The sequence below is a fragment of the Nansenia antarctica genome (genome assembly GCF_963989245.1).
Source record: "Nansenia antarctica genome assembly, chromosome: 5".
NCBI classification, from domain to species: domain Eukaryota; kingdom Metazoa; phylum Chordata; class Actinopteri; order Argentiniformes; family Microstomatidae; genus Nansenia; species Nansenia antarctica.
The window spans coordinates 24336697-24354376 of record NC_137690.1 but is presented as its reverse complement, the minus strand read 5'-3'; the positions used below and the strand labels follow the sequence as shown (position 1 = coordinate 24354376).

The following is a 17680-nucleotide window of genomic DNA, read 5'->3' as shown; positions in this document are numbered from 1 at the left end:
ACAAGGGTAAACATGAAAATGTATAAAAACAAAACATGGAAAGGTAGCTAATTGAAACTACTGAAACAAAAAAAGACTGCATTGGTGAAAGTATCTGTTAAGGCTGAGATACAGACAGACAGGAGACCTGATATAATCTCATCAGGTTTAAACAAATTCAATCCAGACATTCTAGTGTAAAGCTGCAAGAAGCTTATCTAATTTGTTTATGTTTGCAAATGAAGGGATAGATAATAATCCCATCGATACCTGATGATGGTTGAGGTGATTTCTAGGCATGCTCAGTTCTGACTGTGCTGATCACACACCTATGGGAAACCTCGCTCCCTGGGTCTGATTACTGACTCTGTCCTGTCTCAGAAACACCTTCCGCTTCAGCTCAGTGATCTGAACTGGAAACGCTAAAGTCCCTCTGTCCTGCAAGGCTGAAAGCATAAACCCTCAAACCACATCCACTTTCAAAAAACAGAAAAAAAAAGAAAAAAAAGATAAACACTTTCTAAAAGGACCTACGATGTCCCGAATCCTAGAACTACTAATCCTAATAGTACATCAGCATAGTGATCACTGAGTAACTCCTGAATGCAATACATAACACTCACTTTTTTACCCTGTTTAAATCCAGGCCCGCAGGGACCTGAGAGAGAGAGGAGCACACTGGGTGGGCACTTTGCCAAGGTCAAGGTCAAAGAATGTATCTAACCGCACCACAGTGAGCAAAAGAGAGTCGTTGCAAGGACCGCATTTCCCCAACGCTTCAAACAATGTATGCTTGAAACAGCTAAAACTTGAACAATCCAAAAAGACACTTCAAGTGGTTGAACTGATGATCTCATACTTCGAAAATAAAGACCTTCTTCTCTGTATGGCTTCTTTTTTCTTTTCTTTTTAACAATGTGCATATCTGTCTTAGATGATGTGCAAGCTGGTCTGTCAACCCAGTCCAGATTCATAGACAATGCCCCCAGATGGTTCAGTCCAGTCTGAAAGACAGACTGAAACTGTCAGTCGTCCTCCTTTGTATCCAAACATCCAAGTAAAACCTGAGTGTTCACAACCTAACATCCAGTCAACAAATGTAGCAGTTACAAGGAGTTACAATTTCCTATACTGGCCTAACCGTGTGGTTAACCACTGCCCCCAGTGAGCGTGTGCAGAGGCTCAGTTCTGGGTAATGGAGTACTAGAGAAGGGCCCAGTTAAGATGGGCTGTTCTGAGGAGGGAGGGGGGGTGCTCCAGGGACCGGGAGAGAAGACAGACAGGACCTCATCTGAGGTTCCTCAGTCTTCGATATAGGATGAGAACCAGCTACACACTGTCTGTCCAGCAGAGGGGCTAACCTCCGACACAGATTGATTCATCTCTTATCCTCGTCCTTCATGGATAAGAAATTATTAGGTTGAGCTATCAGCTCTTGACCCATCAATGGGTGCTTGAAAAAGCTTTGCATAAACCTTTGGTCAAAAAAACAAACAATTAAGCTAAACAAACCTATCTTCCCCTACCCCTGCAATACAACATTTGTTCCCCAAGTCTATGATTGTAGAAAATACCCGTATGCCTCTTTTCAATGAAGATCCCACAAATCCACTAATGTTCACCTCACTGAAAGTCTTGGAATGTTAAATTGACAAGACCATGCCCTCAAGGACATCCAAGGGTTATGTCTATGAGAGAGCGTGGATGACTTACAAAAATACAAGTGTCAATGGGAAAATACACCAGTGGTGGGGATATTCAGCACATTCATTTGGTTATTGCAGGGGTGACTGCTTTTGTATCTTTGGTTAAAATATGCAATATGCAATGCCTTTGATCTACCTTTCAATCTATGATTCAGGAGTTTCAAGCGTCGACGGGGATTCGATTTAGAACTGGGCAACTCTTCATTTCAATCGGCGAGAAACTGTACCTGAAAATAGCAACAACATCTTCCTGAGGTAGTCTTAAAACACTTGTCAACTCGTTTATATCTGCCCCCGTTTCGATTAAAATAAATCTTTAAAATCTACTTCTAACAATGGCAACACCGACATGTTGAGCAATCGGATACACACTTGTAAACTCCAAAGACTAATGCATCGTTGTGCATTTGTTTTTTTACAGAAGCATGTGCACAGTGTAAATCAGCATACATTCAGCTCTGTCGTGTAATAAATATATAGAGAAAAAGAAAGCTTTTAAAAACTAGCTGCTTGTCACATTCACAGGAAGGGGGGATGGGGGGGGGGGGTCCAGTCCTCTTGGGCTCAGTTCCCGGGAGAGGTACCCGTAGTCAGACAGGGGGAGGTTCCCGTCCTGTAGCTGTTGAGGCTGGATTTGCAGGAGTGCAAGACTGCTTTGAACAAGAGCGGGAGCTGTTCCAGGGGAACGTTTACCAGCTTCCCTGAAAAAGAAACACACACATTTCACAAGGTATGACTACAGGGGACACAATGCTATTTTCTATGATGGGCAGCAGTGAAGGCTGATGGAGAAATCACAATGAGTCGCATTACAATGAGTCGCATGGTTCCATGCATTACAATGAGTCTGTTTTCTATCTCCACCAGCCTCCCCTGATGGACAATGGCCCTAACATCAGTAGATACTGTATACAACGGACTTCATACTTGATGCAATGGACAGGCTGCCCTCAAGAGTAACCTGTGATGAACAAAGCATCCCTTTTATGCAAACAACCAGAGCTAGTGAAGCAAGCTAGCCCACTCATATGAGTGCCCTGGTTATTATCCCAGTAACCCTCCACCATCTACATCCACACTTCTTACCTGCCATGCAGCGGATCTCTGGCAGACACATCATGATCTCGGGAAAGCGTTTGGGCTGGTGCGGGTACTTGTACTCAGTGTAGTCCTGGCACACATACCAGTAACGCTTGTTGAGCTGCTCGAGCTGGGAGACGTTGGTCAGTCCTCGGATGTCTGCAAGACAGAACAAATGAAGGAGAGGCGGGACATTTAGCACCGGTTGAGCCAATCCAACGCTCTGTTGACTCGAATGGAACAGAGCAGCATTTGAAAGTCATGATGAAACCGTGCTGTGTGGCGGGGCTGTGTTACCTTGGTTCAGGAAGTTGATGGCTTTCATGCAGGCGTACTCCTCGTTGCTGACCTTCAACTGGAGGAACTTACGGAACAGATATATCAACCTCTCCATCACCTCCATGCCATCCTCACTGAACCTGGGTTCGACACACACACAAACATGTTGTTGATTACGAGTTTCTCACACACACACACACACACACACACACACACACACACACACACACTCAGAGACAAAAGAAACTAAATGTTCATGTCATTCTAGGTGTCATGTCAACGCTTCTGAAAATGTCTGACTTAAAAAAAGGGAAATTGAAAGCTGAAAAAGAGGTTGAATCCTCTTGAAGTGAATAAAAACACCATTATCTTAACATTCGTCTCGCTGACTAAACATCTAGTGTAGATTTAAGGATCAAGTACTTAAACATGTTCAGTCAACTCATCAATCCTCATACCTGCCTCTACAGGCTCCCCTTAGATCTGAGACCTCTGGACACTAGAGCACGGCCCTACAATATTTAGTACTGCCACTGTAAATCAGAGACTTGCTCCGTATATGGGTAAACCACCAGGCAAATTGTCCAAAGCAATAAAATACAGCCGTAAATCCCAGAAGAAAATTAGAAGAAAGTGTGTCACAGGGTCAGATAATTCTGCTCTGATTTACACATTAGTAAACCCTACGCCGTTTATTTGCCCGATCTGGGATGTGGATCTGTATTTCATGACGGCCCAGACAGTGCTAGCCACAGTCCTGAAGAAACCTCCCCTTCATAGACTGGATAACTGGCGCTCCTCCAAAACCAATAGAACCGATGGGACAGCAGAAAGATCAGACTCTTTAGAGAGATAATGAACTCACAGAGTGGAACGGTGGTCTCTGTAGGAGAGTGTTTCTGAGGTAAGAGGAAACACAACTCAACTTCTGACACGCTCCCCTCTCTTTAGGGCTGTATTCAGCCACCACACGCCTGCAAAACTCTCCAAGATATGTTTTACAACTCAAGTAATACTTTATGAATGAATGAATGAATGGTCTTTATTGTCATTGATATAGTACAGGTACCATACAACGAAATTTGGGAGGGGGGGCTCCCCTGGTGCTAGGAAAAAAATACTAAAAACAAGAAGGGAAAAAGAGCTGGTTTACATAAATAAAGGCTATATACACTATCCACTATACTATACTATACAAATAAAACACTGTGCTGTACTCTATGCTATGCTATAAATATCCTAACATTTCCTATCTCTGAACCTTATGTACCCGAGGGTTGTCATATTGCACATAGTATTATTGCACATTCATTTAAAGTGTCGCAGTTTGCAGGTTTGAAATGTTCACAGTTGTGTTTCAGTATTGCACTTGATTACAATCTAGTAGCTGCCATCAAATTGTCTTGATTGTCCAGGGCCTAGAACCTAGGTCTTTGCTGTGTTCAGGGCCTGAATGGCCTTAGGGTAGAAGCTGAGCTTCTGTCTATTTGTCCTTGCGGACATGGTCCTGAACCGCCTGCCCGAGGGCAGCCGTGCAAAGTGTTCGTTCCCAGGGTGGGATGGGTCTCTGGAGATCTTGGAGGCCTTGGCATTATTATTATTTGGATTAAAGGTACAAGGGTCTAGACCAATTCAGTTTAAGTGAGCAGACTCCATTCTTCTGTAAGCCCTCAAACACCTGAACTCCAAAGCACAGAGAAAGGGAGAGGTGAATATCTATCCTAAATAGCTCTCTCTATGTGCTAAGCTTGTGAATAGATCCATGCCAATCCCCATATGCCCCATGCCCCAACCCCACGCCTGTCAGACACTGACCCTTGCAGCTCATCGTCGGAGGGTGTGTACTTGGCGGTGACGTCCGCCAGGTCTCCAAAGATCTGGGCGCTGTAGATGGTGAGGCAGGAGAGGAGGATGAGCTCCTGCCAGGTGGAGCTGAGCAGGCAGGTGTAGTCCTCGATGGACAGCTCACAGAAGAACGGCAGCTTCTTGATCCACGAGATCTGGCGGAACAGCAGCTCGTCCGCCAGGCGGCACAGCAGTGCAAACAGCTCCACCTGACTCACCTTATACCTGGCAGAGAGAGGACATGGACAGGGTCAGAGGCAGCATCGTGATGATGTGGACAGCAGGGGATATCGCGACAAATATAACCCAAAACTCAGTAACGATATAGTATATAATAAGAACCGTAAGGATCAAACAAGCTTTTGTATTTTTTGCCATTTGTCCAAAATGTCTTGAGTAGAGGGAAGCTCAACTTTTGGATCTGTCCAAACCTGACACACATGAATATGCAGATGCTTGACTCACCCGTCCTCTATTAGCATTGGCGTGGCCAGTGGAGCCAGGTCCTCTGCAGCCACCAGCTGCAGTACCAGGGGGTGTGACTGGGGGTACAGGCTGCGGGGCTGAGGGGCCAGCAGGCCTGACTGGGCAGCGTAACTGAAGAGGTGAGGAAGGAGCTGGTAGGGAGTAGACATGGGAGCGTTGATGTACTGGTCCCTGAGTGCAGCGGTGTAGCCATTCATCTCCAAGGACCGACTGGAGAGAGAGAGCACAATGGTCAGATTATTATGTATAGACATAAACACTCAAAGTCAAAGACACACACACACACACACACATTACTCACCCACCTACTCACCCACCTACACATACATACACTGTACACACACACACACACACACACACACACACACATTGAAAGAGGCATACAAGGTATCAGATACTACACCATATTACAAGAACACAATACTCATTCTATTACATACATAGTGTACAGCGCTACTGTGGCAATTCATGCCACAAATTATTGAAGGTTTGATTTGACTATTTTTCGGCATTTCTTTGCATAATCAGGAGTACGTGGTTGATGGAGATAAGATTGTTTACACAGGGTAAGACTCAAATACATACCACCGCGCTATGTAGACAATATTTGACCTTAGAGTTTGCAGATAGATAACGTGCTTGTCTCCATAGCGAGAACAGCAGATAGCGAGGTGAGTTCATTCCGCTGCTATTACTGGCCGCTAAGACTGAATAGAACACATTACGGCATTCTTTCAGTGGTGAATAATCTGAACTAACCCTTAGAAATGTGGGAATGAGGGTGTTACACCGTCAGGAGCAGTTCATTTTCTCCGAGATGGAAATGAATAAACACAAAATGACAATGTCATTCTTCATTCATCATCTTGAATTCATCTTCATGAATTCTTGAATTATGCCTACTGCATTATTGTCTTGCTCTGCAATGTCGGGAAGCGAGGCCTAAGAATTTTACTCTCTAACACTTGTGTAATGTGACGAAACAATAAACTTGAAACTTGAAACTTGAAACATTCCTCCGCTATTATGCAGATGAGGTATCGAGCTCACTTGGATGACAGGGTGGAGGCGGGCGACGGCTGGTTGCCCTCGGAGGCGCCATTGCTAGGGGAGCTGTGGTCACTGTCGCCATTGTTGCTCCAGGTGTGTTCTGGCAGACTGGCATCCTCCTTGAACTCCTGTCCAGACATGATCCGCTCGATCTCCTCATCTGTGATCTGATGATGGAGTGATGGAGAGGGGGGGGTGAAGGGAATGGAGAGAGACACAGAGAGAGAGAGAATATGTAAAAAGTCATTTAAGGTGCGGACGGCTTCGGCAATGGCACCATCCGTATGTAGTTGTTTTTGCATTATTTCATTCAGGGAATAAACATGTTTAAAACAACTACATCTGCAGAGGCACAATAGCATGAAGACATGAACACACACACACACACACACACGCACACACATGCGCACACACATGCACACACACACTGTTATTGATCTACGGCTGCCGCCGCCGCCACCCCCGCTTCCACACACACACACACACACACACACACACACACACACACACACACACACACACACACACAATGGTACAACAGCCGACAAGAACTGTCCTTGCCATCTCATGAACACTATACAAAGAACATTGTTAACAAAGTCATTTCAACTGCATTTGCATTTCCAGAATGACACAACAGGTTTACAAATCGGTTGAAAAGATTCAGTAACCCCTCGGCCAGTTATTTCCCTAGTCAAGCCTATATTCCATTTGATGGTTCGAATTCATGGAATCGGTAGAGCTGACACATAGGGTCAATCCATTAAATTTCGTCTTAACTCAGAGTATGGATTGAAAATGATTTGCATTTGTGTGCAACAGGTACTTGAGTTAAACATCCAGTTAATTTCTGAATACATTGAATTTCAATGAGATTGACTGGATGTGACCCACGCGTGATCTACGTCTAGATATACTATAAAGCAAACCAGAGGGAGGCAGCGAGAAATGATTAAAGCACACAGCAAATATTTACCTGGACAGGCCCGATGCTTTTGTTTCTTCCTCCAGGCATCCCATCTTCCCTGATTGCTGTGAAACACACATCACCACAGTCAGCCCTAAGCACTCCCATTAGAGAAGAACAGGTTGTGTGGGGTCAAGGCAATTTAGGCAAATGAAATGCCAAATCCAATCATGGGAGTATTTTTTTCAACAGTGGGACAATGGCTCTCTCTAGTGGTTATCTACTCTGTCTGGTGGCCACAGGAAGCAAACAGTAAAGAGCTCTAACGTTATTTACATAATACACCCAGCAGAGGGCACTATGCAACTACAAAGCTACAGGGTTTGGTTGAACACTGAGATAGAGGCCTTACGACTGTGTTCTAGTGGGCTAATAATACAACTCTTCTGATATTACAGTACAAGTCTAACATTTTAAAGGTGAAATGTCACTTGTTCGCTGTCACTCCATTGAACTTTACCTTTGCGGTTCATTCCCATCTGTAGACACTTGAGCAGGCGGCAGTATTGGCAGCGGTTGCGCTGCTTGCGCGACATCTCGCAGTTCTTGTCGCGGCTGCAGCGATAGACGCGCTTGTTGCAGATGCTGCGCTTGAAGAAGCCCTTGCAGCCCTCGCAGGAGATGATGCCATAGTGCAGGCCTGTGGCGCGGTCTCCACAGATAAGGCAAGTACGCTGGTCCGCTGGATCATCTGAGGAGAAGAAAGACATGGTTAGGGGCAAAGTAGGACACAAAATGGCATCCGCTTTATCCCACTGGAAAACATGTTGACAAATGAGAGAAGAGAGATGTGCGAATATATCTAAGGAATGAATGAATGAATTGTCATTGACAGAGTACAAGTAGAAAGACAACGAAACGCAGTGCAATAGTGCATAGTGCAAAAGCTATAAAAGTATGGACAGATATATATATACAGTGTGATGTGTACAGACAAGGGCGAAGATATGTACAGTTAAGATATGTGCAGTATGATATGTACAGAACAAGAGCAATGGACATCAATACAATACAAGTCTTACTTGTCTGTATGAATAGAAGCTTTGCCAAAAGTCCTCACCCCCAACCATACTCTAAAAATGAGTTCTGAAGCCTCGAAGCAATCCCTCTGTACAAAGTAATTGGGTACGAATGAAACAAGCTGGATGCTGAGCGAAACACTAAGCCCGGAGAACGCAGACATCTTGTATGTTTTATTTAGCAGGTCTCAGAAGAGAAAGGAGCAGGCTACAATGACACAGGCCAGCTTAAGTGATTTGATTTCAGGCTCTCCTTTCCCTTAGGCAGACAGAGTGACAGCATCAATTCGACTCTCATGGGTGTCTAAAGTCTAATGACAACACCACAACGTGAAACCAACCAACACCCATGCGCCGTTTCACAAATAGTGCGTACAATGAAAGGCAACCCACATACGACAGAAGATCTCTCTCAATTTCAGCCTTAACCTTGTTTCCTAAAAGGGGATGGGGCAGCATTTTTGCTGAGCATTCCAAAATGTGAAATGTTGTAAAGACAGGGATAAGTGAGGCCAGTAATTTGGAACACATGTAGGGAATATTTGGGGGCTTGGATAGAGGGAGGGGTTCCCTGCAAGGAAGTAGTGGAACAGGATGTCCCAAACGAAGCACGGGCAAAAATAGTAGTTTAAATTACACAGTGCTCTAAGTTTAAGGTTAGCCAGCATCTTAAAAACATGTGTTGGAGAGACGCATATAGAAAGAAGGCATAAAGGTAAAGAGTAAAAGCATCTACAGTACTCTACCTTCATACTAGACCACCACAAATGATGCACAATAGTATGAGTGTGTGGAACAGGTTTTAACATTACACCATTACTATGTGTGCATGCATTCATGGTAAGTGTGTGTGTGTGTGTATGTGTCTATGAGCCTGTCTACAAGTGTGGATGAAAGAGAGATGTACTTTAATTGAAGACTTGCAATCCTCTGACATTCTTAGGGACTTAGCTAATCACCACAGTCACCAAGAAATCTGCAGGCCAGCAGGACACCACATTTTTGGAGAAAAAAAAAGAAAATCTGTTTAAAATCTTAACTGGCTTATCCCCACCTACCTCTAGGCTACATAATAAAACTCACTATGTAGGCAGAGAATTAGACTGAGCACATAAATTCCCTACTCTCTGCTCTCCTCAGTATTAGTGCTATCCATCCCCCGTCCGTCACCAACAAACAAATACACGCACGCACGCACGCGCACACACACACACACACACACACACACACACACACACACACACACACAGAGACACACACACACACACACACACACACACACACAATCAGCCCTCCTTACCATCCCCCCTCATAAAAGCACAGAGCAGATGGGTTGACGCCATGGTTACAGTGAATAGCCCAGCTCTGCAAAGGCAAGCTCCAGTTGGAATGTGGCCACGCACTGATCTGTATCACGGTTGGGTGAGTCGCCAGCACACAGGGTTAAAACATTAAGTAAGAGATAACACACCACACCACCCTCAGTCTCCTAATTATGATATCAGTTAACATGGCCGCCCATCCACTCCTCTGATGGCCAATGAGCAATCCTACACAATGATTTCCATGAAAGATTCCTACAATAATGTAACGTGAGCCAACTCAACTTGAAAGGACGGCCACCACTGATGGGAAAGCATAGAGAGTAAGTCTATCAAATAGGAAGATACTTTAGGTATAGGTATTTTGTTAAATATGGGAGACTCAAACAAATAAAAGCAGGGGGCCATGACTTCTACTTCTTCTTACTGTATTCTCAATTCAAGAAGACATTGTACAGTAGGTCTTAACAGAGAGCAGACATAATGCTCCGACATCTGACGCAGTAGAGGGGCACTGAGCGATAGATCTAGGTTCTATAGGTAACAGTCAGTTCTCGTAGCAGCTCTACCATCCCAGTCCGGCCAGGTTGGTTAAGGCTACCTCTTCCTAAGCCCATAGCCTAGTCCCACTCCCACCATCTGATTAATGTAAGCCCCTTTTGTAATTCTGCCAGCCTGCAACCCGCACTCCAGCTGACCTTTCACCCTTCTCCAGGCTCTTCCAGTTATGCAAAGGCTTGTGAAAGGTGGTCACGGCACTGGTCTAGTGACCATTGTCTTTCATTCGGGGATCAGAGGGAGCCATGGGTTACAGGGATCTGGATTATCTCTCTTGATGAAATCATCTAAACACAGTGTGGCTCCTATCATTGTGAACGTATCGTTTTGATCAAACGTATTGGCTTTCAGTGGATCCATCAAGCCGGGTACTGATTAAAAAGGTACAGTCACCGTAAACAGTAAACAGACTACTGACACCTTGTTTTGTGTCCAAATGATAAGGAATAACCTAATGTCTTTATGATTTGGTTGCAAGCTTGTGAGAGGTCCTATCTCCTCAGCCCTCCTCTTTAAGCCTGTAGGAGAGTGGGCTTTCAGGGCCTACGGTTCATGTACTAGAGGTAATTAGAGGGGGAGGAATGTATAGGATAAAGCCTCTCCCAGATATAATGAATGGTGAATGGAAGACTTCTAAGGCCTGGAGGGATTACCATTTAAATGGTATGAGGTTTAACTTTGGTCCCCTTAGAAGGTTCTGGGTTAGCCATACTGTACAACAGACAATAGGGTCACACCGCTCCCACAGAAGGATTAAAATTGCACCATTAGTCATTAACATCAAAACCCCACCCGAGGAAGAGAGAGAGAGAGAGAGGAGTTCCTTCTCAATGTAAAGACAGTCAAAGTATATTAGAAGAAACAGTCATCTCATTGTTCTGTCTTGGTTTCAGATACGGAAGACTTCAGTGATGTTCGATTGAAAGGCCATACGTACGTAACAGTACACACTGTGGATCTGTGTGATAGCCGGAAAAACGTTAAGTCGAGAGAAACATATAAACACATCAACTGTGCGTTCACACACTAGGCCACATACTACAGCAAAATATATATATATATATATATTTTTTTTTAAGGTTTATATCCTTGAATGATTTCATATGAAGGGAGTTAATACCGTCCTGATTAAACACAGGCTTTAAGAAAACTGTGAGAACAAAATAGCTTCATGTCTGAGCTGAGGGGCGGATCAGTGGAGATTCAACTTGAAGTCTATATCAAGAGCTTTTCAGTCATTAAGCCCCTATGTGTGGAAGAGAACGACACCTCCGCTAACCCTGCAGGCAACCTAGCTGCTGCTACCACCACACATCATCTCAACCTAGCTGCTACCACCACACATCATCTCAACCTAGCTGCTACCACCACACATCATCTCAACCTAGCTGCTACCACCACACATCATCTCAACCATGACGCAGTTCACTTCCTTTGTCCCCTCATGGAACACCAAAAGCGTTCTTCAGCCTGAAATCTGTATCACGGTTAGAATCGCTGGAAGGCACTGTACTGGATTAAGGCTTCTACATTGTAGAAGTTATGGATCATCAATGCTCCTTTTTCTGTGATTTGACTTCAAACACAGACAGCTGTGAGACCATGTGAAAGAGTTCACTGGGCTAAAGCATGTCCAAGATCACATAAATTACTCTATGGATCCTGTCCTCAATAAGCCATTTGTCGGTTTCTGTCTTGGCACATGTGGTAATTCAAAGAATGCATTAAAACCATATATTTCATTGACCATCCCATGTGAAATGCCTGACTTCCTTCAATGAGAAAAACACAATGACTGTTAGTTTCCTTAATTCACACCAGCAGAGGCTTATTTGTCAAATCTGCCACCCTCTCTTTCAAGTGCATGGCCACCATATAAACAGCCAGCTTCACACCTTCACACACTTGATCTCAATGTGTCACGTCATACACTGTCTCCGCCCCGGGCCGGCCCACACCCCCGTATGGTAGCAGTGGTCCAGTCCGTCAGGCTGGTTCTGTCCTGAGCTGGTTCTGGGAGCCCCCTCCTCTCCCCTCCCCCGGCTCTTCCTGGATCATGTGACAGGGGTTATAAATCCAAGTGAAGGGACATGTGGGAGAGTTGTAAAGTCAGGCCTTTGCTTCATCTTGAACTCCACCCTCTCTACAGCCTGGGTCCTGGGACCCCCACCCCTCCCTCACCCCTCCCTCACCCTGCCCTCCCCCTGGGCCCATTAAAGCCTGCATTGTTTCTCAGGGGTCAGGCTGGGTTTCATTCCAAACTTTTAACGCAAACCAGGAAATGCAACTGAAGCATTTTAAAGTCAATGGATAACACAAGCACCACTCCTGTTTCCCACTTATCCTAACATGACTACATTACATATATTTGTAATTATTACTGCAGCAAAGTGAGTAAGATACACAATATCAGTTATTCAAAGTCAACAGTTGAATTTCAATTAAAACAAAACATTGAATGATCAGATTTGTTGACACTACTGTAGATATTACTGGATTATTATTTTTATATATATATATATAATACATGTCTTTTTTCTCATAAAAAATAAATCGGCTCATTCTGGCAGTTTATTTATAGAGAGCAGCATCTCTCGATTTAGCACAATGTTTTGTTTATCCCCCAAGGTCCCCACATGCACTCCTAAATTTCGTTGTTTGGTACCTGTACTGTAGCAATGACAAATAAAGTCCATTCCACATGCAGTTCCATGCTGATAAAAGAGACATATAGAGACCAAATCTTTCTCAGACATTCTCTTTCTCTTTCTCTAACTTTCTCAGATAGTGACCAAATCTCAGATCCAGTCAGACAAAGGTGGGTGTATAGAGTGAAGCAGCCTTTGAGTGGCTGACAGAGGGGCCTGGTGAAGGGGATTTCACTCAGTAGGTTTTGTCCTGTGTTTCCATCACAATCATGCCCAGCTGAGAAGAAGCGGGGGTTGGAAGAATCTGCTGTACTTTTCCACTGCTACCTCCTCCCCTCCTTCCTCTCTCTCTCTCTACCTCCCTCCCTCCCCTACTCCTTTATATCTCTTTTCTCCTTTCTCTCTCCTTATACACTGTCCTCTATGTGGAAAAAAAGGCCCATATTTTCTCCTCTGTATAGTACATGTTCGTACACAAACACTGAGAACGTTGACAGTCTCTGAGGAGGTAGAAGAGGGTAAAGTCCAGATTAGCTGTTCTAACAGACAGCCACCATGCTGCTCTGAAATCTCCACACTGTGATGTTAATCTTTTGACTTCCATGCAGTTGCAGATTTTGCTCATAGTCATGACAATGGTAGCCTGTTGATTCTGCAGACTGGATAAGATATGCCTCCCCATGCTGTCTCTGTGGCCTGTGTGCTGAGACCAACCCAGGGATTACAGGATAGCTCATTAGCATCAGGTAATTACACTCAAGCTCAGAGCCCCAGTTAATTCTATGCAAATGTGTTCTGCGTAAAGGTATTACTTTAGTTACATATTGGTGAAATGGCATTTGTAATAAGGGCTGTTTCCCATGTTCAGTCTTGCTCATTCCCAAGTATTTGAGTTTGAGTTCCCAAATGACCCAAATGCTTAGTCTCTTTAAACAGTATGGAGATACTTAGATCATTTTGTATTTCTTTGGCCTAAGCAGGGAGTATTAACTGAACACTGCAGTTTATTTCTATGTTTTCTCCCCTAAATCCCCTAAGACATGTGCTTTTGAGAGGGAAAATGATTTACTTGATTTATACATCTATAGGCACATTTTAACAAGTCTTGGATCTCTATAATTATTGATGTATTCAGCTGTTTCTCTGAAGTAAAGCTTCTTGGACTATCAGTAGTAGTGACTATAGTAGCGTATTTGTATAGGTACAAATCCTTCAAGAAAATCAGTCAAAAAGATGAGACATACAACTTGTGCTTTTTTCCTTTTTTGTTTATTTTTAGCACTGTGGTTGCTATTAGCACTTATTTTAAAGGAAGGTTTTACTTGACTGTCTCGATGGTTGTGCTAGGCGGTTGTGCTAGGTGGTTGTGTAGGTGGTTGTGATAAACATCACAATTGTGTCTTGATGGTGGTCCTAGGTGGTTGTATTAAACATCACGATGGCTAAAGTTTGCACAATTTGCTGTAGGGTGTCTTCAGCCATACACACTCACACACTGTCTCTCACGCTTACACACAGAAATGCTCATGAACAGAGCTTGATTGCATTCAAGTTTGTATTTTGGTGCACCAGAAGAAGAGTGTGATCAGGGGGAGTTAGCCTGCTGAGGCTGACTCTGTGAAACTCCCAGTAATAGTGAGGAGAGGTCTGGTAGGGAGAACTCCCATTTATGAAAGGGGGTTTATATGCCCCAGGTTGTGTTAAAGATCACCATGTGGTTCATATCAGGTTGTGCTGACTGTTTAAGCTCAACGTTAACAAGCACAGTATCAAACTGCTTCACTGGCCTGTTGCCAGTCTAACCCTGTTTGGCAACAAAGCTCTGGTATGTGAAATACAGCGCCAAATGTATTACATTTGCTACCTGATGGCCAGAACTGTGAACTATGTTTTAGGTTGGACTTTTATAAACCCCGAAAAACATATACAATGTGAGATTTGTGACACGTTTCAATTTGAATTTTACATTACATTTATAATAATTTAGCAGACGCTCTGATCCAGGGCAATTCACTGTATGTTTTACATCGTATTTTCCAGTTCTAACAAGTAGTAGGAAGTGTGGAGTAACTACCTAGTCAAGCAGGCTCCCATTGAGAGTCAGGATATTAGAAAATCTTCATTCAATTATGAACTTATCTAAAATACGCACCAAGAAAATATCTCTTCTCTGCATAAGATCAAATGGTCACTCTCAGAGAGGGCTTAAGACCAGAAATAAGATTTCCCCAAAATCAATAAAGTGATCACGTCAAAATAGGTCCTTTGTCTAAGGGGGTATCAGATGGTGTTTGTGTGTGTTAAGATTTAAAGTGTGTGTTTGTGTGTGTGTGTGTGTGTGTGTGTGTGTGTGTGTGTGTGTGTGTGTGTGTGCGCGTGTGTGTGTGTGTGTGCGTGCGCGTGTGTGTGTGCGTGCGCGTGTGTGTGTATGCGCATCGGGGGATGGGTGCAGGCAGTTGAAATAACACTACCCTAGGAGAAGACAAAGGTCTAAAACATGGTGGACTTGATGGTTTGGTTTTGCTAGGTCAGGATAAACCAATACAGTATATGTGTCAGTGAAATAATGGAAAGGGCCATACATGACCATAATAAGCAGGCTTTGGCATTGACTATTTATAGCCTACATTATTGAACCCCTAGTAGTCCATGACCTCCCCCACTGTTATTGATCTTCACACAGCTTCTATGCCCCTACCCCCACCATCACACACACACACACACACACACACACACACACACACACACACACAATGCAGAAGAAAAGGGGCTTCCTGCTTAGAGAAGACATTGAAGAAGTGACGTGGTGTGTCGAGCGACAGAGGGAAGCATCGCCGGTCGACATGATGAAAGACAGAGTTGCGTTAACCCTCCTTCCGCTGGAACAGAGACCCAACCACCAGTGCTTTGCTGAGAGGGATTAGCCTAGCATGGGGGAGGGGAACACCTTCAGTAGCCTTGTTCCTCAAAATACAATACTCTCTCTCCAATCTCAGATAGGAAGGGAAGCATGGGGAAACGTTCCTGGGGATTTGAATCATTGTAGTATGTTTCCCAACTTTTTAAAAGCCTTTTCCTGAGGGAAACATTCAAGCGAAGCTTGATGAAGGTTAAACCACAAGACCCACCTTAAGACCCATCACATTAAACTATCACATGTCAGGACCAGTCATCAAAGACATACAGAAAGACTAATTCCACTCGAGGCTATAGTAGCCATGAGTGAGTCACAGAACATGTGTAAAGAGATTAGAGTTTTCAAAGGCATCTAAAAAGCAATAAATGTGGGAAGAACTTGGGGAAACTACTATTGTCCTTATGTATAGGGAAAAAAACGTAAATGTCATCCTATTGAAATTGGTGTTGGACAGAAATGTAATAGAATAACCAAATCCATGTCCGATTCCACCCCTGTTGATACATAAACTAAATCTGCCGAAAACAAAGCAAATTACACAATCTACTGAATGAGAACACCGAGTGTGAATTCAGTGTGTGCAAAAGTCTGCGAATTGAATGATCGAGTAAACGGATTAAACAAATGTACATCATATCTGCTGTAATAACTTTACTTCTGTATGATACTACACTGCTCCTTAACAGTTATGCTACAACAAACACTTTGTTTCGAAATAACACATGTTAAATAAATAAACTTGAATCCAAGTGCAGTGATATGATGTTTGTATCTGTGTTTGTATCTGTGCTGCAGTAGGTCAGGGCTAGTGGTGGTCAGGCCAGGCCAGCCAGGCCCAGGGGGGTTAACACCAGCAGCGAGGGGAGTCCTTCTAACTGGCCCTTTATCACACAAACACTGCTGACTCTGTACAAACCCTTTTCCAGATGGCCCACAGAGGCACATACCAGAGATCAATACATATGTAACCACACTCCTTCATACACAACAGCACTCAACTATGCATACCAATACAAATACTACATCCAAATGTGTACAAAATACTCAGACATATATGAGCCATTTGTATCCTAAAATGGTGGGCCATGCATAATATGCATAAAATACAGTATGCATAGTACATATATATATATATACATACCTATATATATATATATATATATATACATACCTATATATATATATATATATATATATATATATATATATATATATATATATATATATATATATATAACACAATGTGTTTCTATATTACAGAAACACATTGGTATGCATGAAGAGCTTTAAAACATATAGCTGTTAAAAGAGATAAACTACAATTTAAACTACAATATCTGTGGTAGGTGTGACGCAAATTTAATTAACTGAAGAAAACAACCCTCTTTCCATCATATACTGGTGAGAAAACAAAATGAATCCCCTTATTTAATTTTCTACTACTATTTATGTAATTGCAATTCCACCATAAACAATAATCGCATTAAACATAGTGAAAAGAATTCCCTCAGCCAAGATACTAGTGAATCTGATTATGGTGAAAATGAAAACAAAGATGTTAGCTCTTCAAGGACGTGCTAATCTTCAGCCTAAACACAACTGTGCTCTCTCATTTACACAGAATTAGGCGTGCCTTAAAGTGTGGGCCATTAAGGAAATAAACCCAACCCCTCTCCCATCCTCCCTTACCTTCCCATGTATCCATTTCATGCTTCTCCCAGTCTGCCTGGACGCCATTCAACCATGGATTCCGCTAAAGAAAAGCCACAGGGCATGGAAGCCTTGGCCTCATGACTCTTCTCTTTCTCTTTCTCTCTTTCTCCC

General features: G+C 43.4%; 1 protein-coding gene across 1 annotated transcript; it reads right to left on the bottom strand.

The window, feature by feature from the left end:
* Positions 1–2249: 2249 nt before the first annotated feature.
* nr6a1a (nuclear receptor subfamily 6, group A, member 1a) lies at positions 2250–17662 on the bottom strand (the record flags this gene model as incomplete). The annotated part of the gene is made up of 9 exons (XM_080530613.1): positions 17546–17662; positions 7853–8083; positions 7402–7457; positions 6426–6592; positions 5355–5585; positions 4860–5114; positions 3063–3184; positions 2772–2924; positions 2250–2386 (listed from the first exon to the last, which is right to left on the bottom strand). Exons 1-9 carry the CDS (start codon positions 17559–17561, stop codon positions 2250–2252), a joined length of 1368 nt encoding a protein of 455 aa, XP_080386739.1. The 5' UTR covers positions 17562–17662.
* Positions 17663–17680: the final 18 nt, after the last annotated feature.